This window comes from Pongo abelii, chromosome 2 (assembly GCF_028885655.2).
Source record: "Pongo abelii isolate AG06213 chromosome 2, NHGRI_mPonAbe1-v2.0_pri, whole genome shotgun sequence".
In the NCBI taxonomy this organism is placed as follows: domain Eukaryota; kingdom Metazoa; phylum Chordata; class Mammalia; order Primates; family Hominidae; genus Pongo; species Pongo abelii.
This window is the reverse complement of record NC_085928.1, coordinates 85,502,961-85,529,962: the sequence shown is the minus strand read 5'-3', so window position 1 is coordinate 85,529,962 and position 27,002 is coordinate 85,502,961. Positions and strand designations below refer to the sequence as shown.

The following is a 27,002-nucleotide window of genomic DNA, read 5'->3' as shown; positions in this document are numbered from 1 at the left end:
AAAGAGGACCATTTGGGGAGAAAAGTGTTGGCTTCTAAGTCTTGAATAACCATGAAATCTCCTTTAAAGCAATAGGTATTTCTACTTGAGTAAATCATCTGGATGTGGATTCTTGCCATGGTGTTTTGACACATTGGCCTGTCAACTCTGAAACTTTTACTTTAAATCGGGCTTGTGAAGAAGCTGAAATGAATTTAGTGGCCCTGCCTAAAATAATGAATTCTCCCACAAAATCACTGCCCTATAAAATCTGACACACATAATGATGCTGGTAAACGCGCTTTTCAAAAAGGCCAAAGCCCTAAGGTAGCACTGCCCAAGCAGGCTTGTCAACACATAATAATGTGTTCTTGATGGCAGAATAAAATCAAGGGGAGAAAGCCCCATAGTTGACAACTTGTAAATTGTAGTTGCATTTTGTCTATACTTGCCTTCGTAGTTTTGACTTTATTGCCACTGCTACAGGACCAACCTGAGTAATCTGGCAGCACTTTACAGTCCTCTCCTTCCAAACACGGATTCATGTGACACCACCATTTCTGAATCACAATGGAAGCTGGAAAACAAAAGCCAAATAATATTTGTGACACTGTTTCTTCCTCCAAAGATGGACAAAATAAGACTCAATACAGAGTAGTACACTGAGTTCAAAGATTGCTATTAAATTTACTGTTAGTAAATTTAAGGAATCCAATCAGGCATATACTCTACAAAATATTTCATTTTTTATTAAAAATTTTAAAAGCAACAGATGTTGGTGACAACGCAGAGAAAAGGGAATGCTTATACACTGTTGGTGTGAAGGTAAATTAGTACAACCTCTATGGAAAACAGTATGGAGATTTCTCAAGGAACTAAAAATCAACCACTCAATCCAGCTATCCCACCCCTAGCTATCTACCCTAAGGAAAAGAGACAGTTATATCAAAAAGACACCTGCACTCATATGTTTATCGCAGCACTAGTAATAAATAGCAAAGTGAGGGAATCAACATGTGTCTATCAATGGAGGACTGGATAAAGAAAATGTGGTATAGATATGCTATCAAATACTACTGAGCCACAGAACAGCATGAAATCCTGTCTTTTACAGCAGCGTGGATGGAACTGGAGGTCATTATCTTAAGTGAAATAACCCAGAAACAAAGTCAAAAGTCAGTCATTTTCTCACTTATAAATGAGAGCTGAATAATGTGTACACAGAGACATAGAGTCATGGAACAACAGAAATTGGAGACTTGGAAGGGTGGGAAGGACGAGAAGTTACTTAAGGGGTACAAAGTACACTATTTGGGTGATGATGGCTACACTAAAAGCCCAGACTTCACCACTGTGTACCCTTAAATTTATACAAATATAAAACAGATCACTTTTGCAGTGGACTGCCCAGTTGTAAAATATAGCTGGTGAGATCTCAGGCTTTGTGGTGGGCTTGCCTGGGTTTGAATCTGACTGTGCCATTGTCTAGATGAGACTAGTTCTCGGACTTCTCTTAGTGTCAGTTTCTTCATTTGAAAAGTAGATCCTCACCCCAGGATGTTAAGTGGATAAAGTTAATCCATGTGTGAAAGTCTTTGCTGACTTTGAGCCAGTCACAATAGTCTCAGAAGATGTCAGCTGTTAATATGGTCATCATCTTTGATTGCAGGTTACAATGGTATTGTAATTGGTTCTTAAGTTTGATGCTCTCTGTCAATAGCAAACACTAAAAGCACTAAAAATTTCCATCATACATGATATTCATCTCTCCATGCCATTCTAGTGAGTGGACAGCAGCCACTTAAAGTCAATTACAAGAAGCCACGGGACAGTGGGAGGGCCTGGCATTCCTTCACCTTTTCATATGCCTGTTAGTCATTTGTATGTCTTCCTTGGAAAAATATCAATTCCGCTCCTTTTCCTACTTTTTAATTAGGGTATTAATTTTTGGCAATTGAGCAGGTAGGTTTCTTTTATATTTTGGATCTTAACTCCTTATCAGATATATGGCTTGCAAATATTTTCTACCATTCTCTAGGCTGCTTTTTCATTTGATGTAGTCCCAATTGTTTATTTTTGCTTTTGTTGCCTGTACTTTTGGTGTCATAACTAAAATATCTAAGATCAATATCAAGGACCTTTTTCCCTATGTTTTCTTCTAGGAGTTTCATAGTTTCATTTCACAGATTACATTTACAACCTTTTCAAGTTAACTTTTCCATATGGTTTAAGTCACAGGTATAACTTCATTCTTTTGCATGGGAATATCTAATTTTCCCAGCACCCTTTATTGAGGAGTCTATCCTTTCCCCATTGGGTAGTCTTGTCACCCTGTCAAAGACTTGTCAACTATAAATGCATGGATTTATTTCTCAGTTGTCTATTCTGTTCCATGGGTCTACATGTCTATTTTTATGCCAGTGCCATAGTTTTGATAACTATAGCTTTGTAATGTAATTTGAATCGGGCTGTGTGCCTCCAACTCTGTTCTTCTTTTTCAAAATTGCTTTAGCTATTTGGGGTCTTTTGTGGTTCTCTATTAATTTTAGGACTGTTTGTCTATCTTTGTGGAAAATGCCATTGGAATTTTGTTAGGGATTGTATCTGTAGATTGCTTTGGAGAGTATGGACATTTTAACAATATTTTTCCAATCCATGAATACAGGATATTTTTCTGTTTCTTTCATTAATGTCTTACAGTTTTTAGTGTACAGATTTACCTCCTTGGTTAAATTGATTCTTAAGTATTTTATTCTTTTTGATGCTATCATAAAAATAGGATTGTTTCCTTAATTTCTTGGATTGTTCATTGTTAGCGAAATGCAACTGAGTTTTGGATGTAGATTTTGTATTCTGCAGCTTTACTGAATTTATTAGTACCTGGTATTTAAAGAAGAACTAGGCTGGGCATAGTGACTCATGCCTGGAGGCCCAAGCAGGCAGATCATGAGGTCAGGAGATGGAGACCATCCTGGATAACAAGGTGAAACCCCATCTCTACTAAAAAAAAGCCAGGCGTGGTGGCGGGCGCCTGTAGTCCCAAGCTACTTAGGAGGCTGAGGCAGGAGAATGGTGTGAACCCAGGAGATGGAGCTTGCAGTGAGCCGAGATCACACCAGTGCATTCCAGCCTGGGCAACAGAGCAAGACTCCGTCTCAAAAAAAAAAAAAAAAAAAGAAATAACTCTCCACTTTCTCTTCCAAAGAATCGAAGAAGAGAGAACACTTCCAAACTCATTTAACAATGCCAGCATTACCTTCATGCCAAAACCAGATTAGGACACTACAAAAAAGAAAATTATAGGCCAATATCCTTGATAAACATAGATCAAAAATCCTCAACAAAACACTAGCAAACTGAATTGAACGGCACATTAAGAGGATCCTCCACTATGATTAAATGGGATTTATCCTTGGGCTGCAAGAATGCTTAATCAATAAATGTGATACACCACATTAACAGAATGAAGGATAAAAATCATATGGTCATCTCCTGCAGAAAAATCATTTGACAAAATTCAACATCCCTTTATGATAAAAACTCTCAACAAAGATAATTTTATGCAGAAGGAATGTACTTCAACATAATAAAGGTCATATATGACAAGACATGGATATCTATGCTCACCATTTCTATTCAATAGAGTACCAAAAGTCTTAGTCAGAGCAAGCAGGCAAGAAAAAAATATAAAAGGTACTTAAATTAGAAAGGAAGAAGTTAAATTTTCTCTGCAGACAACATGGTCTTATATATAGGAAGCCCTGAAGACTTTCCTGATAGGTTTGACTCAAACTATGCTGCCTGTGAAGTCAGAAACTCTAGTTCAAACAAAGCTTTACAAATCCTAACAGCTACTTTTTATTGAGGGCCAGGCACCCTGCTAATTTCCTTCCTGCATTTTCTAATTTAAACCTCACTACAAACCTGAGGTTAAAAATTATTTTTCAGGGCAGGGAGGTGAGGGATAAAAGACTACACATGAGGTACAGTGTATACTGCTCAGGTGAGGGGTGCACCAATATCTCAAATTACCACTCAAGAACTTACCCATGTAATAGAAAACCACTTGTTCCCCAAAAACTTTTGAAATAAAAAATATGTTTAAAAACATTATCGTGTACTTCATCAAAATGAAAAAACCAAGGTCCAGGGGCCTTAAGTGACTAGGGCAAGGTCACAGAGTCTGAAAACAGTCAAACAAGCTCTTGAAGAGAGGCAGTCTAATGCTAGAGCCCAAGTGCTAATGCATCTACTAGAAACAAATCCTTGTATGGAAGGAGGCAGCCAGTGCATTCAAACTGTTCCCCAGACAAACACTATGTGGCATGATGAGAGCGCAGGACAATTTCATTATTCACTGAAGGGGCCAGACATTGTAGAATCTTCTCCACAAGTGGCCACATTGTCCCTGATTCTGGCCGAATATACTGAGCTACTATCTAGTGATATCCATCAAAACAAATAGTACCTAAGTCAGGTGGATTTGTGATCTAGGGTAACCACTTGTTATTTAAATCAGGCATTGCCAACACCAAGAAAGGAATCTAGCCAAATTGGTTATTTATTGTGCCAGAGACTGCCACTAAACTGGGATGGATGTACATAGCAGGTAAAGCCTAATAAAGTTATATTCTTGGCCAGGCATGGTGCCTCACACCTGTAATCCCAGGACTTTGGAAGGCCTAGGCGGGCAGATCACTTGAGGTCAAGAGTTTGAGACCAGCCTGGCCAACGTGATGAAACCCCGCCTCTACTAAAAATGCAAAAATTCACCGGGCATGGTGGTGTGCACCTGTAGTTCCAGCTACTCAGGAGGCTGAGGCAGAAGAATCACTTGAGCCTGGGAGGAAGAGGTTGCAGTGAGCCGAGATCGCACCACTGCACTCCAGCCTGGGTGACAGGGCAAGACTCTGTCGTCTCAAAAAAAAAAAAAAAAAAAGATATATTCTTTGCAGCCTCAAATATCATAACAATTTCCCCTTGCAACTTCATAGAGCTGTGTCACTTTCAAAGCACTTCTACTTACTGTTCCTCTTTTGATTGTCCCAACAACCTTCAGAAGCCAGAAAGGGGAGCCAAATGGTACCACAAATAAAAACCAGAGCTTCCCTCAGAGTTAGTAAAGGGGTGGAGGGTGGTACTAGAATCTAGAATTTCTTCTTCTCTCTCCAGTAGTCTTTCTACTGTATCACAATTTACAATAATATTTTAGATTAGGAAGTACTACATAGAGTTTTACTGTACTCATAGTGTTGACCATTCATTCTTGTCTGAATACCATGGATTGGTTCCAAGTGGATATAAAAATAAGAGATGGTCCCCAGACCTCAATTTAAAATACCATCTGCAGGACTAGAAAAGTTACATGAATGTTGACAGAGCTTAGTTGTATTTACATAGAATTAGAGCTGAATTTAAAATACTTTGTCTTCAAAACTCTTCCTTAGACTAACTTTCTTCCACTCAGGAGTGAGAACCCATGTACTTTGGAAAGGTATCAGAGCTTCATGAAAGATTCAAAAGCAGTCTTGACAGGTGGCCAGAGGTCCACAACTGAAGACAGGAGCGACCGTGACGGTTCCACCTGGAAGCCAGCAGACGCATGTGGCTGAAGTGAGAGATGGTCAGGGAAGACCTGGACACCCAGATTAGGAGGGTGTCTGGGAAGGAACCATTAGGGGCTCTCGAGGAAAAATCAAGATTAGACTTGGGTCTCTCAGCAGCAGACAGCCGGGGAAGGAGTCTGAGCCAAGTAGTGCAAAAAGGTAGAGAAAACTGGGTGCCAGAAGAGTTTGAGAAGAAAGAACTCTAAAACAGAAGAGCAACCGAGGTGGGAGTGAAGTGAGAAATTGCGGAATAAATTCCCTGCAGACAAAAAGAATGAATCAGATGATCTCAACCTTTCAGCAGATAAATGCCAGCCAGCACTTACTTACTGAACCCATGGGGACACAAGGTACTTCTGATGCCAAAACCTAGAAAAGGAGCTGGAGGGGGAAATAAAAATGACAGATCCGGATATATATCAAAGAACACTATGCCACTTCTTAACTACAGAAAAAAAATCAACATTTACCTAGTGTTTAGGGATTTAAATACAAAAAATTAAAAAGGAAGCCTGAAAGACCAAGACAAAACTCGTATGAGATTATCTACCAGGTTTTTCGTTTAATTGGAAAATATGGAGTGATGCTTTCTTCTAAAAACAGATTTGCTTCAGATTCCTTAAAATAGCAAGCTGCCCTGAAATGTAAAGGAGTCCTATTTGCACATATATATTTTCCTATTTCACAGAAGAACACATTGTGAGGTGCCCCTATTCGTCAATATGTTACCCATGATGGAGTTTCTTTGTGAAAGGCTTTATGGCAAGTGCTCTCTCAGAAATGACAGAAGTAGAAGGAAACACCACAATAATCAAAAGACACATTGCAAATTCCATTATGAGTTAAGGATTGACTAAGAAACTGACAGCAAAGGTAAGAACCCACTGAGGGCTCGACCTGACAGAGAATAAGGTGATTAAACAGCCAGGAAATCTAAGCTTCGAGTACACCTTCAGCCTCACTAGCAGGGACAAAGGACTCAGAAGTAGGATTTTATTAAAGTTACTGGTGAGAACATCTGCCCACTTTACTGAGCCTTGTCTCCACAGGAAAATAAGTTTGTAGGAGGCATAGATATTTTTTTCCTGTAACAAAATATCATAATACACTTTAAATGAGAAAGTGTCTTGTCACTTCTATTTTTAAAATAAAATTCGTTTAAAAGCCCCATGCTTCCTGACTTATGAAAACACATAATACCCCTATCTTCAAGCTGCCAACCTGTAATGAATTTCCAGTTTTATGCAGAAAGAAAGAAAAAAATAAAAAGACAGTGAAGCCCTCCCTGGTTTTGTGGTAGCAACTGATATAGTCTATAATGCTGTTGTCAAGGTGAAAATTTCATGTGATAATTAGCTGTTTTGCTTCTGGTACATTTTCCTTACTCTCTATTGTATAAAATGAGTTTTATTTTGTAAACATCACTCGGTTAAACAGAACACAATTATGTATTCATACAGTTACTTAGATAAGCCAGACTTCAAATTATAATAACCAAGAACATGCTCACTTTTCTTGAGTTGGACTCTTACTTGTTGATTTAGTTTAGCTGTATTTACATGGTGTGATGGTTAATATTAAGTGTCAACTTGATTTGATTAAAGGATGCAAAGTATTGTTCCTGGGTATGCCTGTGAGGGTGTTGTCAAAGGAGATTAACATTTGAGTTAGTAGACAAGGAAAGGCAGACCCACCCTTAATCTGGGTGCGCACTATCTAATCAGCTGCTAGCGCAGCTAGGATAAAAGCAGACGGATCTTTCTCCCGTGCTGGATGCTTCCTGCCCTCAAACATTAGGCTCCAAGTTCTTCAGCTTTTCGACTCTTGGAGTTACACCCGTGGTTTCCCAGGGGCTCTGGGCTCTCAGGTCTTCAGCCATGGGCTGAAGGCTGCACTGCTGGCTTCCCTACTTTTGAAGTTTTGGGTCTAGGACTGGCTTCCCGGCTCCTCAGCTTGCAGACAGCCAACTGTGGGAATTCACCTTGTTACTGTGTGAGTTAATACTCCTCATAAACTCTCCTTCATATATACATCTATCCTATTAGTCCTGTCCCTCTAGAGAACCCTAATACACGTGGTGAAAGATATTCTAAAGAAAAATGTATGTTTCTACTGCAACTATGAACAGAAAAACTAAGTAAACATCTTCCTATAATATATGCTTTATAGAATATGCTCCAAGATTTTAACACTCTGTGTCTTCAGTTATTTCAATCCATATTATTATTTCAAGACTCTGTGTTTTTTAAAAATTAAGCCATTAACTTTTATATTTCTTGTTAAGAAAAGAAGCCATACCAACTTGACCCAGCTAACAGGCGTAAGAGCAGTAGTTAGAGCACTAACCATTTTTTTCAAGGAATCTTACTTATTCACACATTGTGCAAATAACACAATATTGTTAGTTCCACAAAGTACACAGAGTACTGAGTCAGTGCATGAGTACACATACATTGATCTTTTAGAATCTACATTTGTCCTCTCTACTAAATGCAGACCCACACAAGCATATCCACATACATTGGGAACCTCTAAGTCAGGGTTTCTCAACCTCAATGTCATTGACATTTGGACCTGGTTAATTCTTTATCGTGGCGGTCAATCCTGTGCATTGTAAGATGTAAGGCAGCACTTCCGGCCTCTACATGCTAGACACCAGTAGCACCCTCTCCCAGCTGTCTTGAGACAATGTCAAATATCCCCAAAGGGGCAAAATCGCCCCTGGTTGAGAAACTGATCTACAGTTTGAAGGCATACTAACTCAAAATGAGAGGTTGTGCTAGCTCATCAGACCTGCTCAAAGCTCTTACTTATGAAAATAATTCTAATCCATGATAAACACCATGCCACCTCTATTTTATGTCTTCCTTCTTGCCCCTACCATGGGCAATTCCATTAATTTAAAGTTTTTGCACACCCACTTGTGAGTTTTCTCTCTCTCTCAAACACACACACACTGATATGGTTTGGCTGTACCCCCACCCAAATCTCATCTTGAATTGTAGCTCATACAAGCCCCATGTTTCATGGGAGGACACGGTGCAAGGTATTTGAATCATGGGGGTGGGTTTTTTTTTTCCCCATGCTGTTCTTCTGATAGTGAGTAAATCTCAGAAGATCTGATGGCTTTATAAAGGGTGGTTCCCCTGCACACACTCTCCTGCCTGCTGCCATTTAAGACAAGCCTTTGTTCCTCCTTCACCTTACACCATGATTGTGAGGCCTCCCCAGCCACATGGAATTGTGAGTCCATTAAATCTCTTTTGCTTTATAAATTACCCATTCTTGGGTGTGTCTTTATTAGCAGCGTGAGACTAATACACACACATGCATGCTCACACACACAAATCCTGACTGTGAGCTCACCATGAAACCTATGCTGACGAGGTGACCTGTCAAATTTAGGCATCACATTTTTCCTTCTCAGGAATCTTACAGTGCTTTATATAAATTTTGTTCATAATACTTCACACTCTTTCTTATTGGCACACTCTCTTAAAATGCAAATTCCCAGAAGGCAGGAATTAAATCCTAAAATTTGACTTATTCTAAGGCCTCTCACATCAAGGGTTCTGTTTACCTTTCCAGTTTTGTTTTCTACTGTTTCTAAGCCAGACCAAGCTACTTATAGTTTCCGAGTTAGCCCCACTCACTCTCATATGCTTTGTGCTGCCTTGTTCCCTAACTCCCTCCACCATCTTATCCTTCTACCTACTAAATTTAGACCCATTGCTTCTCAAGGGGCAGCACCCCTCGACCACCTCTCTGTTCTCTCTTTGAGTCCTTCATTAATAAAAGTTTGTTTCTCTGAACTAGTAAACTCTGAGTTCCTTGAAACCAGGACCTGAGTGTCCTTATCATGCTTCCATCTGGCATCTAGGGCAGGTCAGGCACAAAGGTGCCAAATTAAAATGATGAATGAACCAACATATACAATATACATATCCTCCCAACTCCCAAAGTGTTTTGGCAAAATCCTCTCTGTTATTCATGTGTCTGCACTGAGAAAAATACGTTTTAAGTGGAAGGAGAACATGCCCAATGAAAACACATTGTGAAGACAGACCCTATGTCTCATCACACAGCCCGTAAAGCCATGAAAGTTGTCTGCAGTCCACACGGTAACTCTCCTTCTTAACTACATGAATTAACATCTTGAAAAAGTGGGCCGGGTGCAGTGGCTCACACCTGTAATCCCAGCACTTTGGGAGGCCAAGGCGGGCGGATCACCAAGTCAGGAGATCGAGACCATTCTGGCTAAACCCCGTCTCTACTAAAAATACAAAAAAATTGGCCAGACATGGTGGCACGCACCTGTAGTCCCAGCTACTCAGGAGACTGAGACAGGAGAATCGGTTGAACCCGGGAGGCAGAGGTTGCCTTTAGCAGAGATCACGCCACTGCACTCCAGCCTGGGTGAAACAGCGAGACTCCGTCTCAAAAAAAAAAAAAAAAGTGATAGAAATTGGGGCATCAAAAAATTTTTAAAATAGCTTTGAAAAGTAACTACTTTCCATTTCTGAGCTTTTGTTTTATTAATCTTTTAAACCCAATATTTAGAAACCATTTTGACAAAATAAACTTCCTTGTACTATACATTTGTCTCATTTTATCATAAAACCATTCAGCATTATCTCTAAGAGCAGTATTTTGATAAATGTGTAAAATATAGTTTCCACCATAAAACAGACCTGTATAAGCCAGCTGAAGATTCAAAAAGAAGAATGCCTACCAGCTGAATAGCTGTCTGTTTTAGGACCCAAGTAACCACACTCTCACAATCAAATAATTCCCTGTCCCGTCTCCCAAATCCCCAATGTATATTAAAGACCCACTTCAATAACTCAGGGGAGGTTTCATAAGTTAATTATAACAAAAAAGTTTGGTAGAAGGGGAACAGCTAATTATTTTCCCTGTTTATATAATATAATCTATGGTTTTACAGAAAAGCAATGAAAACACTAGATAAGTATCTGTGGTGTGGATTAACAGAAATGCAAAAGCATATTCCAGTTTCTATATCAGCATTAATTAGTGCCCCATGCCAACATCTTCTTGCCTTTGTTTTAATTTAAATGTAAATTCAGTTAAATTTTATATTTTAGATCCTTTCTATTCTTATTGACAAATAAGATAAGAGGAACATATCAGCAGAGAATAGGTCTTCGCACATTCCAATTAGTGCATGATACTGCATAATTATTATGGGATAAAGATTAAGCAGGTAAAGCTAAAAAGCCCTAATGGAAACATATCCAGATAAGGAAGAGATCAAAGAGAGATGAAATCAGACATACATCCCAACCAAAGCTTAAACTTCCTACACTTCTCAGTGACTTTGATCCAATAAACATTTATTGAACACCGACTGTTTGCCAGACAATGTTAGGTATAGGAGACACAAGTTGAAAGACATGATCTCACCTTTCAGGGTATTGGCACTCTCTGACCACAAATGTTACACTCAAGTTACACGTTTACATCAAGCATAACCTGCACTGTCCAATGTGAAGCTTTAAGCCACAAGTCCCTATTAAATCTAAATTTACACTAGCCACATTGCAAATGCTCCATAGCCATGGGTGGCTAATGGCTACTAGCCACACTGCACATATATATCATCACATATAGATATAGATATCTATCTACACAGGTTATCTACATAAATATATATAGAGGGAACATGTGCATCACCACAGAACATTCTAGTAGACAGCACTGCATAGACTCTGCTCAGACGCTCCATGACTGGTCTGTATCACTGATCCTGTGACACTAGGGAAACCATTTAGTTAACCTGAGAGTCTGTTTGTTTTGCCATAAACACAACCAAAATGTCCATCAATAAAGGAATGGTGGCCAGGTGTAATGGCTCACACCTGTAATCCCAACACTTTGGGAGGCAGAGGTAAGAGGATTGCTTGAGCCCAGGAGTTCAAGGCAGCAGTGAGTTATGATCATGCAACTGCACTCCAACCTAGATGACACAGCAAGACCCTATCATTATTTTTTAAAAAGGAAGACGAATGGCTAAATAATTATGGCCTTTCCATACATGGAATGCTATGGAGCAATTGAAAACACCCAGTTAGATTAATATGTACCAGCACACAAAGATTTCTGCAACCTAATACTGACAGAAATAAAGCAGGATGAGTGAAATATCCAATGTGATAGCATTTGTGTAAAACACACACTCATATTGAAATCTACCACTGTTGGGGAGAAGCCAAGATGGCCAAATAGGAACAGCTCCGGTCTATAGCTCCCAGCGTGAGCGACGCAGAAGATGAGTGATTTCTGCATTTCCATCTGAGGTACCGTGTTCATCTCACTAGGGAGTGCCAGACAGTGGGCGCAGGTCAGTGGGTGAGCGCACCGTGCGCCAGCGGAAGCAGGGGAAAGGCATTGCCTCACTCGGGAAGCGCAAGGGGTCAGGGAGTTCCCTTTCCAGGGGTGACAGACGGCACCTGGAAAATGGGGCCACTCCCACCCGAATACTGTGCTTTTCCGACAGGCTTAGGAAACAGTGCACCAGGAGATTATAGCCCGCACCTGGCTCAGAGGGTCCTATGCCCACGGAGTCTCGCTGATTGGTAGCACAGCAGTCTGAGATCAAACAGCAAGGCAGCAGCGAGGCTGGGGGAGGGGCGCCCGCCATTGCCCAGGCTCGCTTAGGTAAACAAAGCAGCTGGGAAGCTTGAACTGGGTGGAGCCCACCACAGCTCAAGGAGGCCTGCCTGCCTCTGTAGGCTCCACCTCTGGGGGCAGGGCACAGACAAACAAAAAGACAGCAGTAACCTCTGCAGATTTAAATGTCCCTGTCTGACAGCTTTGAGGAGAGCAGTGGTTCTCCCAGCACGCAGCTGGAGATCTGAGAACGGGCAGACTGCCTCCTCAAGTGGGTCCCTGACCCCTGACCCCCCAAGCAGCCTAACTGGGAGGCACCCCCCAGCAGGGGCAGACTGACACCTCACACGGCCAGCCTGGTACTCCAACAGACCTGCAGCTGAGGGTCCTGTCTGTTAGAAGAAAAACTAACAAACAGAAAGGACATCCACACCAAAAACCCATCTGTACATCACCATCATCAAAGACCAAAAGTAGATAAAACCACAAAGATGGGGAAAAAACAGAGCAGAAAAACTGGAAACTCTAAAAAGCAGAGTGCCTCTCCTCCTCCAAAGGAACGCAGTTCCTCACCAGCAACAGAACAAAGCTGGACGGAGAATGAGCTGAGAGAAGAAGGCTTCAGATGATCAAATTACTCCGAGCTACGGGAGGATATTCAAACCAAAGGCAAAGAAGCTGAAAACTTTGAAAAAAATTTAGAAGAATGTATAACTAGAATAACCAATACAGAGAAGTGCTTAAAGGAGCTGATGGAGCTGAAAACCAAGGCTCGAGAACTACATGAAGAATGCAGAAGCCTCAGGAGCCGATGCGATCAAATGGAAGAAAGGGTATCAGCCATGGAAGATGAAATGAATGAAATGAAGCGAGAAGGGAAGTTTAGAGAAAAAAGAATAAAAAGAAACGAGCAAAGCTTCCAAGAAATATGGGACTATGTGAAAAGACCAAATCTACATCTGACTGGTGTACCTGAAAGTGACGGGGAGAATGGAACCAAGTTGGAAAACAATCTGCAGGATATTATCCAGGAGAACTTCCCCAATCTAGCAAGGCAGGCCAACATTCAGATTCAGGAAATACAGAGAATACCACAAAGATACTCCTCGAGAAGAGCAACTCCAAGACACACAATTGTCAGATTCACCAAAGTTGAAATGAAGGAAAAAATGTTAAGGGCAGCCAGAGAGAAAGGTCGGGTTACCATCAAAGGGAAGCCCATCAGACTAACAGCAGATCTCTTGGCAGAAACCCTACAAGCCAGAAGAGAGTGGGGGCCAATATTCAACATTCTTAAAGAAAAGAATTTTCAACCCAGAATTTCATATCCAGCCAAACTAAGCTTCATAAGTGAAGGAGAAATAAAATCCTTTACAGACAAGCAAATGCTGAGAGATTTTGTCACCACCAGGCCTCCCCTAAAAGAGCTCCTGAAGGAAGCGCTAAACATGGAAAGGAAAAACCAGTACCAGCCACTGCAAAATCATGCCAAAATGTAAAGACCATCGAGACTAGGAGGAGACTGCATCAACTAACGAGCAAAATAACCAGCTGACATCATAATGACAGGATCAAATTCACACATAACAATATTAACTTTAAATGTAAATGGACTAAATGCTCCAATTAAAAGACACAGACTGGCAAATTGGATAAAGAGTCAAGACCCATCAGTGTGCTGTATTCAGGAAACCCATCTCACATACAGAGACACACATAGGCTCAAAATAAAAGGATGGAGGAAGATCTACCAAGCAAATGGGAAACAAAAAAAGGCAGGGGTTGCAATCCTAGTCTCTGACAAAACAGACTTTAAACCAACAAAGATCAAAAGAGACAAAGAAGGCCATTACATAATGGTAAAGGGATTAATTCAACAAGAAGAGCTAACTATCCTAAATATATATGCACCCAATACAGGAGCACCCAGATTCATAAAGCAAGTCCTGAGTGACCTACAAAGAGACTTAGACTCCCACACATTAATAATGGGAGACTTTAACACCCCACTGTCAACATTAGACAGATCAACGAGACAGAAAGTCAACAAGGATACCCAGGAATTGAACTCAGCTCTGCACCAAGCAGACCTAATAGACATCTACAGAACTCTCCACCCCAAATCAACAGAATATACATTTTTCTCAACACCACACCACACCTATTCCAAAATTGACCACATAGTTGGAAGTAAAGCTCTCCTCAGTAAATGTAAAAGAACAGAAATTATAACAAACTATCTCTCAGATCACAGTGCAATCAAGCTAGAACTCAGGATTAAGAATCTCCCTCAAAACCGCTCAACTACATGGAAACTGAACAACCTGCTCCTGAATGACTACTGGGTACATAACGAAATGAAGGCAGAAATAAAGATGTTCTTTGAAACCAACGAGAACCAAGACACAACATACCAGAATCTCTGGGATGCATTCAAAGCAGTGTGTAGAGGGAAATTTATAGCACTAAATGCCCATAAGAGAAAGCAGGAAAGATCCAAAATTGACACCCTAACATCATAATTAAAAGAACTAGAAAAGCAAGAGCAAACACATTCAAAAGCTAGCAGAAGGCAAGAAATAACTAAAATCAGAGCAGAACTGAAGGAAATAGAGACACAAAAAACCCTTCAAAAAATTAATGAATCCAGGAGCTGGTTTTTTGAAAGGATCAGCAAAATTGATAGACTGCTAGCAAGATTAATAAAGAAAAAAAGAGAGAAGAATCAAATAGATGCAATAAAAAATGATAAAGGGGATATCACCACCAATCCCACAGAAATACAAACTACCATCAGAGAATACTACCAACACCTCTATGCAAATAAACTAGAAAATCTAGAAGAAATGGATAAATTCCTCAACACATACACCCTCCCAAGACTAAACCAGGAAGAAGTTGAATCTCTGAATAGACCAATAACCGGAGCTGAAATTGTGGCAATAATCAACAGCTTACCAACCAAAAAAAGTCCAGGACCAGATGGGTTCACAGCCTAATTCTACCAGAGGTACAAGGAGGAGCTGGTACCATTCCTTCTGAAACTATTCCAATCAATAGAAAAAGAGGGAATCCTCCCTAACTCATTTTATGAGGCCAGCATCATCCTGATACCAAAGCCGGGCAGAGACACAACCAAAAAAGAGAATTTTAGACCAATATCCTTGATGAACATTGATGCAAAAATCCTCAATAAAATACTGGCAAACAGAATCCAGCAGCACATCAAAAAGCTTATCCACCATGATCAAGTGGGCTTCATCCCTGGGATGCAAGGCTGGTTCAATATACGCAAATCAATAAATGTAATCCAGCATATAAACAGAACCAAAGACAAAAACCACATGATTATGTCAATAGATGCAGAAAAGGCCTTTGACAAAATTCAACAACCCTTCATGCTAAAAACTCTCAATAAATTAGGTATTGATGGGATGTATCTCAAAATAATAAGAGCTATCTATGACAAACCCACAGCCAATATCATACTGAATGGGCAAAACCTGGAAGCATTCCCTTTGAAAACTGGCACAAGACAGGGATGCCCTCTCTCACCACTTCTGTTCAACATAGTGTTGGAAGTTCTGGCCAGGGCAATTAGGCAGGAGAAGGAAATAAAGGGTATTCAGTTAGGAAAAGAGGAAGTCAAATTGTCCCTGTTTGCAGACGACATGATTGTATATCTAGAAAACCCCATTGTCTCAGCCCAAAATCTCCTTAAGCTGATAAGCAACTTCAGCAAAGTCTCAGGATATAAAATCAATGTACAAAAATCACAAGCATTCTTATACACCAAACAGACAGCCAAATCATGAGTGAACTCCCATTCACAATTGCTTCAAAGAGAATAAAATACCTAGGAATCCAACTTACAAGGGATGTGAAGGACCTCTTCAAGGAGAACTACAAACCACTGCTCAAGGAAATAAAAGAGGATACAAACAAATGGAAGAACATTCCATGCTCATGGGTAGGAAGAATCAATATCATGAAAATGGCCATCCTTCCCAAGGTAATTTACAGATTCAATGCCATCCCCATCAAGCTACCAATGACTTTCTTCACAGAATTGGAAAAAACTACTTTAAAGTTCATATGGAACCAAAAAAGAGCCTGCATTGCCAAGTCAATCCTAAGCCAAAAGAACAAAGCTGGAGGCATCACACTACCTGACTTCAAACTATACTACAAGACTACAGTAACCAAAACAGCATGGTACTGGTACCAAAAAAGAGATATAGATCAATGGAACAGAACAGAGCCCTCAGAAATAACGCCACATATCTACAACTATCTGATCTTTGACAAAACTGAGAAAAACAAGAAATGGGGAAAGGATTCACTATTTAATAAATGGTGCTGGGAAAACTGGCTAGCCATATGTAGAAAGCTGAAACTGGATCCCTTCCTTACACCTTATACAAAAATCAATTCAAGATGGATTAAAGACTTAAATGTTAGACCTAAAACCATAAAAACCCTAGAAGAAAACCTAGGCATTACCATTCAGGACATAGGCATGGGCAAGGACTTCATGTCTAAAATACCAAAAGCAATGGCAACAAAAGCCAAAATTGACAAATGGGATCTAATTAAACTAAAGAGCTTCTGCACAGCAAAAGAAACTACCATCAGAGTGAACAGGCAACCTACAAAATGGGAGAAAATTTTTGCAACCTACTCATCTGACAAAGGGCTAATATCCAGAATCTACAATGAACTCCAACAAATTTACAAGAAAAAAACAAACAACCCCATCAAAAAGTGGGCGAAGGACATGAACAGACACTTCTCAAAAGAAGACATTTATGCAGCCAAAAAATACATGAAAAAATGCTCACCATCACTGGCCATCAGAGAAATGCAAATCAAAACTACAATGAGATACCATCTCACACCAGTTAGAATGGCAATCATTAAAAAGTCAGGAAACAACAGGTGCTGGAGAGGATGTGGAGAAATAGGAACACTTTTACACTGTTGGTGGGACTGTAAACTAGTTCAACCCTTGTGGAAGTCAGTGTGGTGATTCCTCAGGGATCTAGAACTAGAAATTCCATTTGACCCAGCCATCCCATTACTGGGTATATACCCAAAGGATTATAAATCATGCTGCTATAAAGACACATGCACACGTATGTTTATTGCGGCATTATTCACAATAGCAAAGACTTGGAACCGACCCAAATGTCCAACAATGATAGACTGGATTAAGAAAATGTTGCACATATACATGGAATACTATGCAGCCATAAAAAATGATGAGTTCATGTCCTTCGTAGGGACATGGATGAAATTGGAAATCCAGAAATTGGAAATCATCATTCTCAGTAAACTATCGCAAAAACAAAAAAGCAAACACTGCATATTCTCACTCATAGGTGGGAATTGAACAATGAGAACACATGGACACAGGAAGGAGAACATCACACTTCGGGGACTGTTGTGGGGTGGGGGGGAGGGGGGAGGGATAGCATTGGGAGATATACCTAATGCTAGATGACGAGTTAGTGGGTGCAGCGCACCAGCATGGCACATGTATACATATGTAACTAACCTGCACATTGCGCACATGTACCATAAAACCTAAATAATAAAAAAAAAAAAAGAAATCTACCACTGTTTTCTACAAACCTATCTCCAAATACACAAATATACAGAAAAATATATTGACCAAACAGATAAATGTAGTTACTTCTAGAGTGGTGGTCAAAGGGGATTTGCCCATACATAAAATTTAAAACAAGATAGTTTGGGGTAAGGTATTCATATTTTCTTTACTAAGGTAAAGATACTAATAGTCATAACTGCCCTATCAGTACTTTTTAGGTACCAATAAACGTGCTTTGAATATTGTAAAACATTATTCTGGGTTAGACAGAATATAAAAAGAGTTTGTTAGAAGACGTTTGAGGCCTACAGAGGCAAGCAAACACATTGTCTGTAGAGAGCAATCTGTGATTAGCAAAGTCCATTCTCCACAGTACTAAAACTTGTTCGTGGGCCAGCCAATGGGGAAAGATGAAAGTAAGAGACCACATCCCTATCCACAAGCTGTTTACATACAACTGGAAGGCATACATTTTTACAATAACATGGGATGAATGTCATGAACTGGAAGTCCAGGGTGATGCAAGAACTTACAAGAGATTTGAAAGGAGAATAAGAAGAATTAAGCAGACCAGGTGTGTGTCATGGGGAGGAGGGCAATGATTCAGGCAAGGGATATAAATTAGTAATGTGCAGAAATGAAAAGAAATGGGAAGAACTCTGGATTGCCTAGGGTAGAATACTTGAAAGAGAATTAAGACACAGATCTTGCAGGACTCGGCAAGCTATGGTAAAGAACTCCTGGAGTTTATCTTAAAGACAGTGGGAAGCCACTAAAGTGTGGTTTTCAGTATGGGAGTGACATAATCCATTCTGTGTTTGTAGATCATTCAGGCTACAGGACTGAAAGTGGAAGGAGAGGTGTGGCACACTCAGCAAGATCTAAGGGTGGCCCCTAGACTGTGGACATAGCAGTGGGGATGGAGAAAAGTGGGCTGATTTGAGAGACAGCCAGCAGAAATAATGGTTGTCATGTGATTTGGATTCAATTAATAGAGATGATAAATACATTAGACTTCCCCAGCTGGAGGTATAGAAACTTAGCATATTTCTTTTAAATGCCTTTTTTTAAATGTTAAAGATCTTCATCTTTTTTTATAGGTTGACAATCCTTTATCAATAATCCCCAAATCCAAAAAGCTCTGGAAATTGAAAGGTTTTCTGTAAGATGACAGCAAAACCTGACTTGAATTAACATGAAGTTCTTTATTCAGCCTTATCCCATTCTGCATGAATATTCATACATTTTACTGCAGATATAGTTAATATTTCTGTGATTATGGGGTGCAAGTGGAGAGTACAGTAGGTCTGTAAGGTAATAGATGGTATATTTACTATGTTACCCACATAAAATATGAGCAAAGTCTGAATTCAGCAACACATTTGGCCCCCAAAGTTTCTGATAAAGAACTGTAGGTGGAAAATTTCCACTTTCACTTTCGTGTTTTACAGGTGGCTGAGATGGTGCTGATACATACCACTGTAACCACACAGCCCATATAGTTGTGTATGTCTATATGTGTGTTTGGTAGGGGGAATGGGATGCAGGTAAATCAGCCGTTCTGTGATCTGGGGTCACTGTGCAGTATGATCTGGAGTTAAGAATGTGTGTGTCTTTTAACTGCTGACCTTTAGACATGCATCAAATGAGACTGGAAATGTTCATTTTCAGGGAGGTTTCATGACACTGCAGAGCAACTGCTACAGGACTAACCCTGTGTATCTGTTCCCCTGGGGACTGACACTTGTTTCTAACATGGCATCTGCTGGAAGAAGCCAGGGGTATCAAAAGAAATCAATCCCAGGCCTCCACCTACAACCATCAACATTCATATATATTTTTTAACTATTGGCACAGCACTCTGCTAGGGGATTTGGAGATTACAAATGAATGATACATGATTCTAAACTATTCCCAGGGAAGTTGTTCCAAAGAGACTGTCCTATAAATGTCTGTTAAAATGATAAACTAGAAATAAAAGAGAGGATACTAACCTATAACACCAAGCACGAAGTGAGAAAGTCATGCTGCTAATTTTGAGTACAGAGTATAAGAGGAAGGAGAACAGGGCATCAGTGGAAACAATTGCTTTGGTGAGTGAGATTTGGAGACAGGTGGGCAAAAGGAATTGAAGCACATCTTCCCAACTGCCCTATAATATAACTCCCCATTGGTACCCCTTGTGGGACATTATTGAAGACTTATCTTACCATCAAGACATTTTTGGAGTTGTATTTATGTTCACTTTTGGATTGACACTGATCTCAAAGCAACCCTAGGTTTCTTTGGGTTGCAAAGACAGTAAAATAGGGAAATTCCTGGTGGGTTTTGGCCTTTTTGAAATACCAGAGATACTGACCAGAGAGGTCTTACCTTCAACACAAGAAGGTTGAGCCCGAGTTGTGCCGGCCACCTGTCCCGGGAAGCAAGAGCACTTGACTGTTTGTGACCGCTCTTCTATGCGGTTCTTATTGCAGCACCTGTGCATGGCGACCACCTCACAGGTCCCTTGCTTGATTTGGTGGTGACCTAGTAGGTAATGGGGGAGAAAAACAAACCCAGTGCTGTTAGAAGGAAATGACACCACCGAAACCAAAATGATGCTATGATGACATTTTCCAACTTCCTGTGCTATGCTGATGAGTCTTTGTAACATTTTATTTTGATAACATATTATTTCAAATTTATATAAAGGTGGTGAGAAGAGTGCAAAAAACTTCTGTGAACCTGTGGTAGGCAGAAATGAGGCCTCCAGGATCTTCAACCCCTGGGGTCACACTCATGGTTATGTCACATTAATTACATGATAAAAGAGATTTTGCAGATGTGACTGAGATTGATAGACTTTCTCTTTTTTTTTGAGAGGGAATCTCACTCTGTCACTGAGACTGGAGTGCAGTGGCATGATCTCAGCTCATTGCAACCTCTACCTCCTGGATTCAAGCGATTTTCCTGCCTCAGCCTCCCGAGTAACTGGGATTACAGGTGTGTGCCACCATGCCCAGGTAATTTTTATATTTTTAGTAGAGACAGGGTTTCACCATGTTGGCCAGGCTGGTCTCGAACCCCTGACCTCAAGTAATCTGCCTGCCTCGGCCTCCCAAAGTGCTGGGATTATAGGTGTGAGCCACCGTGACTGGCCAACTGATTGATTTTAAGAGAGGGAGCGTAGCCTGGATTATCCAGGTCGGGCCATTCAGGGCTCAAATGAGCCCTGAAAAGCAGACAGATGAAGAGCTCCAGGTGCCATTGCTGGCTTGAAGATGGAGGGGCCACATGTCAAGGAAATGGAGATCTCAGTCCTACAACCTCAAGAGCTGCCAATAACCAGAGTGAGCCTGGATGCTCATTCTTCCCCAGAGCCTCCTCATAAAGGAATGCAGCCTGCTGATATCTTGAATTTAACCCAATGGTGAGACGCTGATCAGAGAATCCAGCCAGGCAGTGGTAGACTTCTGACCTGCAGAAACGTGGTGCTAAATGTGTGGTACTTTGTTATTAGTTGGCAATTGCTGCTGTAACAGACTTCACCGAGGTTCACCAGTTAATATGTGGCCCCATTTGCTTTATCATTCACTCTCTCATGTTTTTCTAAGCCATTTGAGAGTAAATTTCAGACATGGTACCCCTTTACCCCTAACTACTTCACTGTGTATTTTCTAAAAACAAAGACATAAGGTTACATAATGATTAAAGATAGAAAATTTGACATGATACAATGCTACTATGTAATATACAATCTATATTCAAATTTTGCCAATGTCCCAATAATGCCTTTTATAGCTATTTTCCCCCTGCTTAGAATCCAACCAAGGTGCATGCATTGCATTCAATTGTCACATTTCATTAGCCTCCTTTATTCAGAAACTCCTCCTCAGTCTTTCTTTCTTGATCTTGACATTTTTCAAGACTTACATGCCAATTATTTTGCAGAATGTCCCTCAGTATGGATTTGCGTGATGCTTCCTCTTGATAAGATTCAAGCAATGCATTTTTAGCAGATTGTCCCAGAAGTGATTCTATATTCTTAGTGCATCATATCAGGAAACACCCAATGTCCTTTCGTCCCATTATCAGTGCTATTACCTTTAATTAAATGGTTAGGATGATATCTGTCAGCCTTCTCCATTGTAAAGGTATTATTTTTCCCTTTATATTAGTAAGCATTTTGAGGGAGATATATTAGTGAGACTATGAATATATCCCATTCTTTATCAAACTTTCACCTACAGTTTTAGTACCCATTGATGATTTCCACCTGAATCAATTATCAATATGATAGTTGTAAGACTGATTCTGTGTTAATGTTCAAATTGTCCCAGATCTGAGCAGGAGGAGACCCTTCAAATTGTCCCAGATCTAGGTAGGAGGAGCTGTGTCATATTCTCATCATTCTTTGAGAACTTACTAACCTTCTGACCCTCAAGATGTTCCAGACTTACCTGGTATTTTCCCTGCCCCCATAATTTCTTCAAGAATCCTTGATTACTTTTCATGGGGCATCAGACTTAGAAACCCGAAGCTCAATGTGTAGGTTTACTCATTACAACTAGGGAGTGATTCAGGCCCTTTCAGCAAACAGGTCAAGGAAATATGTGTGCAGGTACAGCATAAGTACACACTGACATCTCCAATTCCAATCAGCACCACAGTTTCTTGCTACTCTCCCAACAACTCTCTATAACTCCCATCACCAACCACCTGAATTCCATCATCCTGTGATAAAATAGTTTCTGTATTGCACATGTACTTAAGGGTAATTTACACTGGAATCCATTTACCAATTAAGAGTCTTTTGTTAGAACAACAGAAACTGATTTGAGCTAACTTAATGCAAAGAAACTTTACTGGAAGATCAGGAGTTTGTAGAACAAAGAGTGAATGTAGCTAACCGTAAGTGGAACTACTCTCATGGCTCAACCTGAATGAGTAATTCCACTCCGAATCTGTCATTCTGCTCCACGTGTCAGTTCTAGGAAAGGGTGCATCTGACTGGCCTGGCTTAGGTCACATGTCAACTGTGGCTGCCACCTTCTAAGATGCTCCCCTGTCATCCCCACCACCAAGTATTCACACGTTTGTGCAGTCCCTTTGCACATGGTACCAGGGTTGGTCTATATGAACAAAAGCATGCGGCAGATGTGCTGGTTTGTCAAGTCCAAAATTAGGTGGCTGTCATCTCCAGGCCCTCAGATCACTCACTCAGGGGAAACCCTGGCACGAGCAGCCCTACAGACAGGCCCAGGTGGTAAGAAACTGAAGTGTCCCGGCAACAGCCGCATCAGTAAACTTGCAAACAGACTCCTTGCGCAGGCCCCTCCCACATTAAACCAGAGTTGGTCTGTGTGACAACGGCATACCACAGCAGAAGTGATGGTTTGCCATGTACACGATTAGTTGATAAGACAATGGCATGCTCACTCATGTGTTCATCATCTGTCCTGGGGAAACCATGTTGTGAGCAGCCCTATGCAGTGGCCTACATAGCCAGGAACTACAGTCTACTGCCATTGGTCACATGGATAAGTGTGGAAGTGGATCCTACAGCCCCAGCCAACAGCATAACTACACTCTCATGGGAAATCCTGAGCCAGAACCACCCAGCTAAGCCACTCCCAGATTCCTGATGTGCAGAAGCTGTGTGTGAGATAATAATGTCTGTTGATTGTTTTAGGTTTCCAAGATTTCGGGTAATTTGTTACACAGCAGTAGATAACCAATACACCAACTCTGGCTATACCAGGCTGGGAAGACTTACCTTTGCTCTGATAAAAATAACATAAACAAGATTGTAGAGGTTCTGTTCAGAAATTATATGTAAATGGATGTATCTGAAAATCATGAACACACTTGAGGGTACTTGAAAAAGTTATCTTTCCTTAATAAATTGTTATGTGAATAGTAAGCAATTTCATCTACTCATTGAAAGAGGTTTCCCCGCGGATTCCCACTGGTTAATGCTTTGCTTGGTTTCTGTTGGTGCATGTGTTTCAAAATAAAACCAATTTTAAAATATTCCATGATTCACACTTCTTATCCATAAAGACAGGCTTTCCAAACAATAACCTCGATATTATTCTGAATGTTTTCTGGACCATCCCTGTCATGCCATCTTCAATGTTGATGGCAGGAAAATTCAATTACTGGTGAGAACAAATGCTAAGGCGAAGTTTCATTTGTAAAATGCACACAGACAGAACCAGTACCCAGAGAATCAAACTACCAGCAAGAGACAAAGTTTTCAATCTACTACTTAAGAAAGCATGAATATGGAGAAGTGATTTGAATGATAAACCTAATTAAATGTTCATAACAAGAGCGTTGATTTCCCATAGGTAGTTGTATACAATTGTAAAATTAAACAGTAATTATAATGTCAGTAAAGTCGTATGAAACTTTAGCACTGAGTGAGCAGAAAAGTAAGGGCTGGGAAAGGTTGGAGGGGAGATCCTGTCTTTGGTTTCCAAATGCAAATCAGCAACTTTCAGTCAAACATTCCCTGACAGCTAATGACTAGCAATGAGCAGGGGCCAGGATGATTCTTTCACAGTTATCTCTCAGGAAATGTCCTCCCATTGGTCATTGTCTCAGTCTGCTTGGGCTGCCATAACAAAATACCATAGACTTGGTGGCTTAAACAACAGAAATGTATTTTCTCACAGCTCTGGAGACAGAGTCCAAACTTAAGATGTCAGCCTGTCCAAATCTTGGTGAGAGCTCTCTTCCTGGCTTGCAGTCACCTTCTTGCTGTGTCCTCACATGGAGGACAGAACAAGCTCTGGTGTCTCTTCCTCTTTTTATAAGGACACTAGTCCTGTCAGATTAAGGCTATGCCCTTAAATGACCTCATTTACTCTTTATCACCACCTCACAGGCCCTCTCTCCAAATATAATCACATTTGGGGTTAGGACTTCAGCATATGAATTTTGAGAGGATACATTCAGTCCATTACAAACCATCATGCCTTAGTTAGATTACTAAATGACCCTTGAGAGTCTGTAATGAAAGCAGCTTTAAACCCCACTAAGAAAATGAAAAATATATGTGTCAGTAACTTCTTGGAGCAGTCAAGAAATGATCTGGATGTTCAGTAATGCTATGATTTACTTAGAACTCTGTTGCTATATAACCATCCACAAGTACAAATGGATTATTTTCTATTCAAACTTAGAACTGGGCCACAGTGCCCTCAATTATCAGCTTGCCTGATCCAGAATTTTAATTATTTATACAGCACCAACTATTGTATTTCACTTATTTTAAGATACATATTTTTTTCACCTTTTAACATATCAGGAGGTAACATAACTAATAGCACCTTACAATTATAATTGACACTGCTTTTCCTTCTTAGGAATACACATTATAGTGGTATATCTCACAACTGATGGCATCTTAGATTTGATAAAATATAGGTTTTAGGTACTGTTTGAATTTTTTTTTTTTTTTTTTTTTACAAATATCCTGTGCAATCTTATAAAAATGCTATGGGGTAGGTACTATTTTTTAATCCGATTTTATCTTTAAGAAAATGTACAAAAATTAACTAATTCACCCAGGGCCTCATAACTAGAGATTGAGAAGAGGTGAGATTCAAACCAAAAGATGAAGGAAAGTTTCCCCTCTTGCTTTATAGCTTGTATTTTACCAAGTAGAGCCAAAAATGGCATCTCCACCTCAGCAAGTCATGGGACATAGCTCAGTTTCCCACTGACAACATCTTTTTCTATTTGATGACGGTGTTTGTGTGATTCCACAGTCTTTTTAGAAATTTGTGTATTGGTGACAGTGGACAATTGATGTGGTTTGACTGTGTCCCCACCCAAATCTCATCTTGAATCGAAGCTCCCACGATTCCCACCTGTCGTGGGAGGGACCTGATGGGAGGTAATTGACTCATGGGCATATGTCTTTCCCATGCTGTTCTTGTGATACTGAATAAGACTCATGAGATCTGGTGGTTTTATAAAGGGGAGTTCCCCTGCACACACTCTCTTGCCTGCTGCCACGTTAAGACGTGGCTTTGCTCCTCCTTCACCTTCTGCCATGATTGTGAGGCCTTCCCAGCCTTGTGGAACTGTGAGTCCATTAAACCTCTTTTCCTTTATAAATTACCTAGTTTTGGGTATGTCTTTATTAGCAGCATGAGAATGAACTAATGCAACTATGATCTTTGAATAAGGATATATTTTTATTTCTTTGTACTTTCCTGGCACAGGAGGTAGGTACTCGGCAACAGGTACTTAAAGTTGCTCAAAGCCTGATGGCAGAAAATAAGGATCCAGTGTGAATGGCGCATAGAAATTGCTGCTTATAACTGTTTGAGCAGCTCATGTTATAACATTGTATTAGTTAAGGTTCTCCAGAGAAATAAGACCAATTGGATGTACACATGGAGAAAAAGAGAAGTATTTTAAGGAATTGTCCCGTGCAATTATAGTAGTAGGCAAGTCCTAAGATCTGCAGTCTGCAAGATGGGGACTCAAGAGAGCCATCTGTCTAATTTCAGTCCAAGTCCAAAGGCCTGAGAACCAGGAGAGCCAATAGTGTCATTCCCATCTGAAGGTCAGCAGTCTTAAGACCCAGCAAAAGCCGATGTTTCAGTTCAAGTCTGAAGGCAGGAAAAGACTTATATCCCAGCTCAAAGGCAGTCAGGCAGGAAGAATTCTCTCTTACTCAGGGGTAGAGCAGCCTTTTTATTCTATTCAGGTCCTCAGCAGATTGGATGAGGCCCACCCACATTTGAAAGGGCCATCTGGTTTACTCAATCCATTGATTCAAATGTTAATCTCATCCAGAAACATCCTCCCAGATACACTGGGAATAATTTTTACCAAGTATCTGGGTACCTCATGGCCCAGTCAAGATAACACAGAAAAGTAACCATCACAGATCTCTTACAACCATGTATGACATATAGTATTGTAGGATGGGAGAAAAATAAAAGCTGAAACAGACAAGCAGCTGAAACTAGCAGCTCTTGTTATAAACTTAATTCTCTAAAAAGGTACAGGGGGGATGCCTTGTTCAATAAGCCTGGTACCAGAGAGTGGCCACTTCAAGTAAATTCACTTAAAACAAAGATGAATTTTTCCTCTAAAACAGCAGGGGAACATAATGGTGTGGCAATCCATCTTGAAAACTGAAGCTAAATATTGAGAACATAACATGAGGC

The 27,002-nt window shown here is 40.3% G+C and overlaps 1 protein-coding gene across 6 annotated transcripts in view; it reads right to left on the bottom strand.

Moving 5' to 3' along the window:
* TAFA4 (TAFA chemokine like family member 4) overlaps positions 1-27,002 on the bottom strand; it is a 218,967-nt gene that overhangs the window by 6,922 nt on the left and 185,043 nt on the right. For 4 of the 6 annotated variants that reach the window (XM_054551897.2, XM_054551898.2, XM_063722008.1 and 1 more), the window contains 2 exons: positions 20,200-20,355; positions 473-556 (listed from right to left, as the gene is read on the bottom strand). In XM_054551897.2, the coding sequence (XP_054407872.2) occupies positions 473-556; positions 20,200-20,355 (240 nt within the window). Of the gene's footprint in view, positions 1-431; positions 557-20,199; positions 20,356-27,002 lie in introns of all 6 variants that reach the window. The other 2 variants (XM_024244957.3, XM_054551899.2) reach the window with 1 other exon arrangement.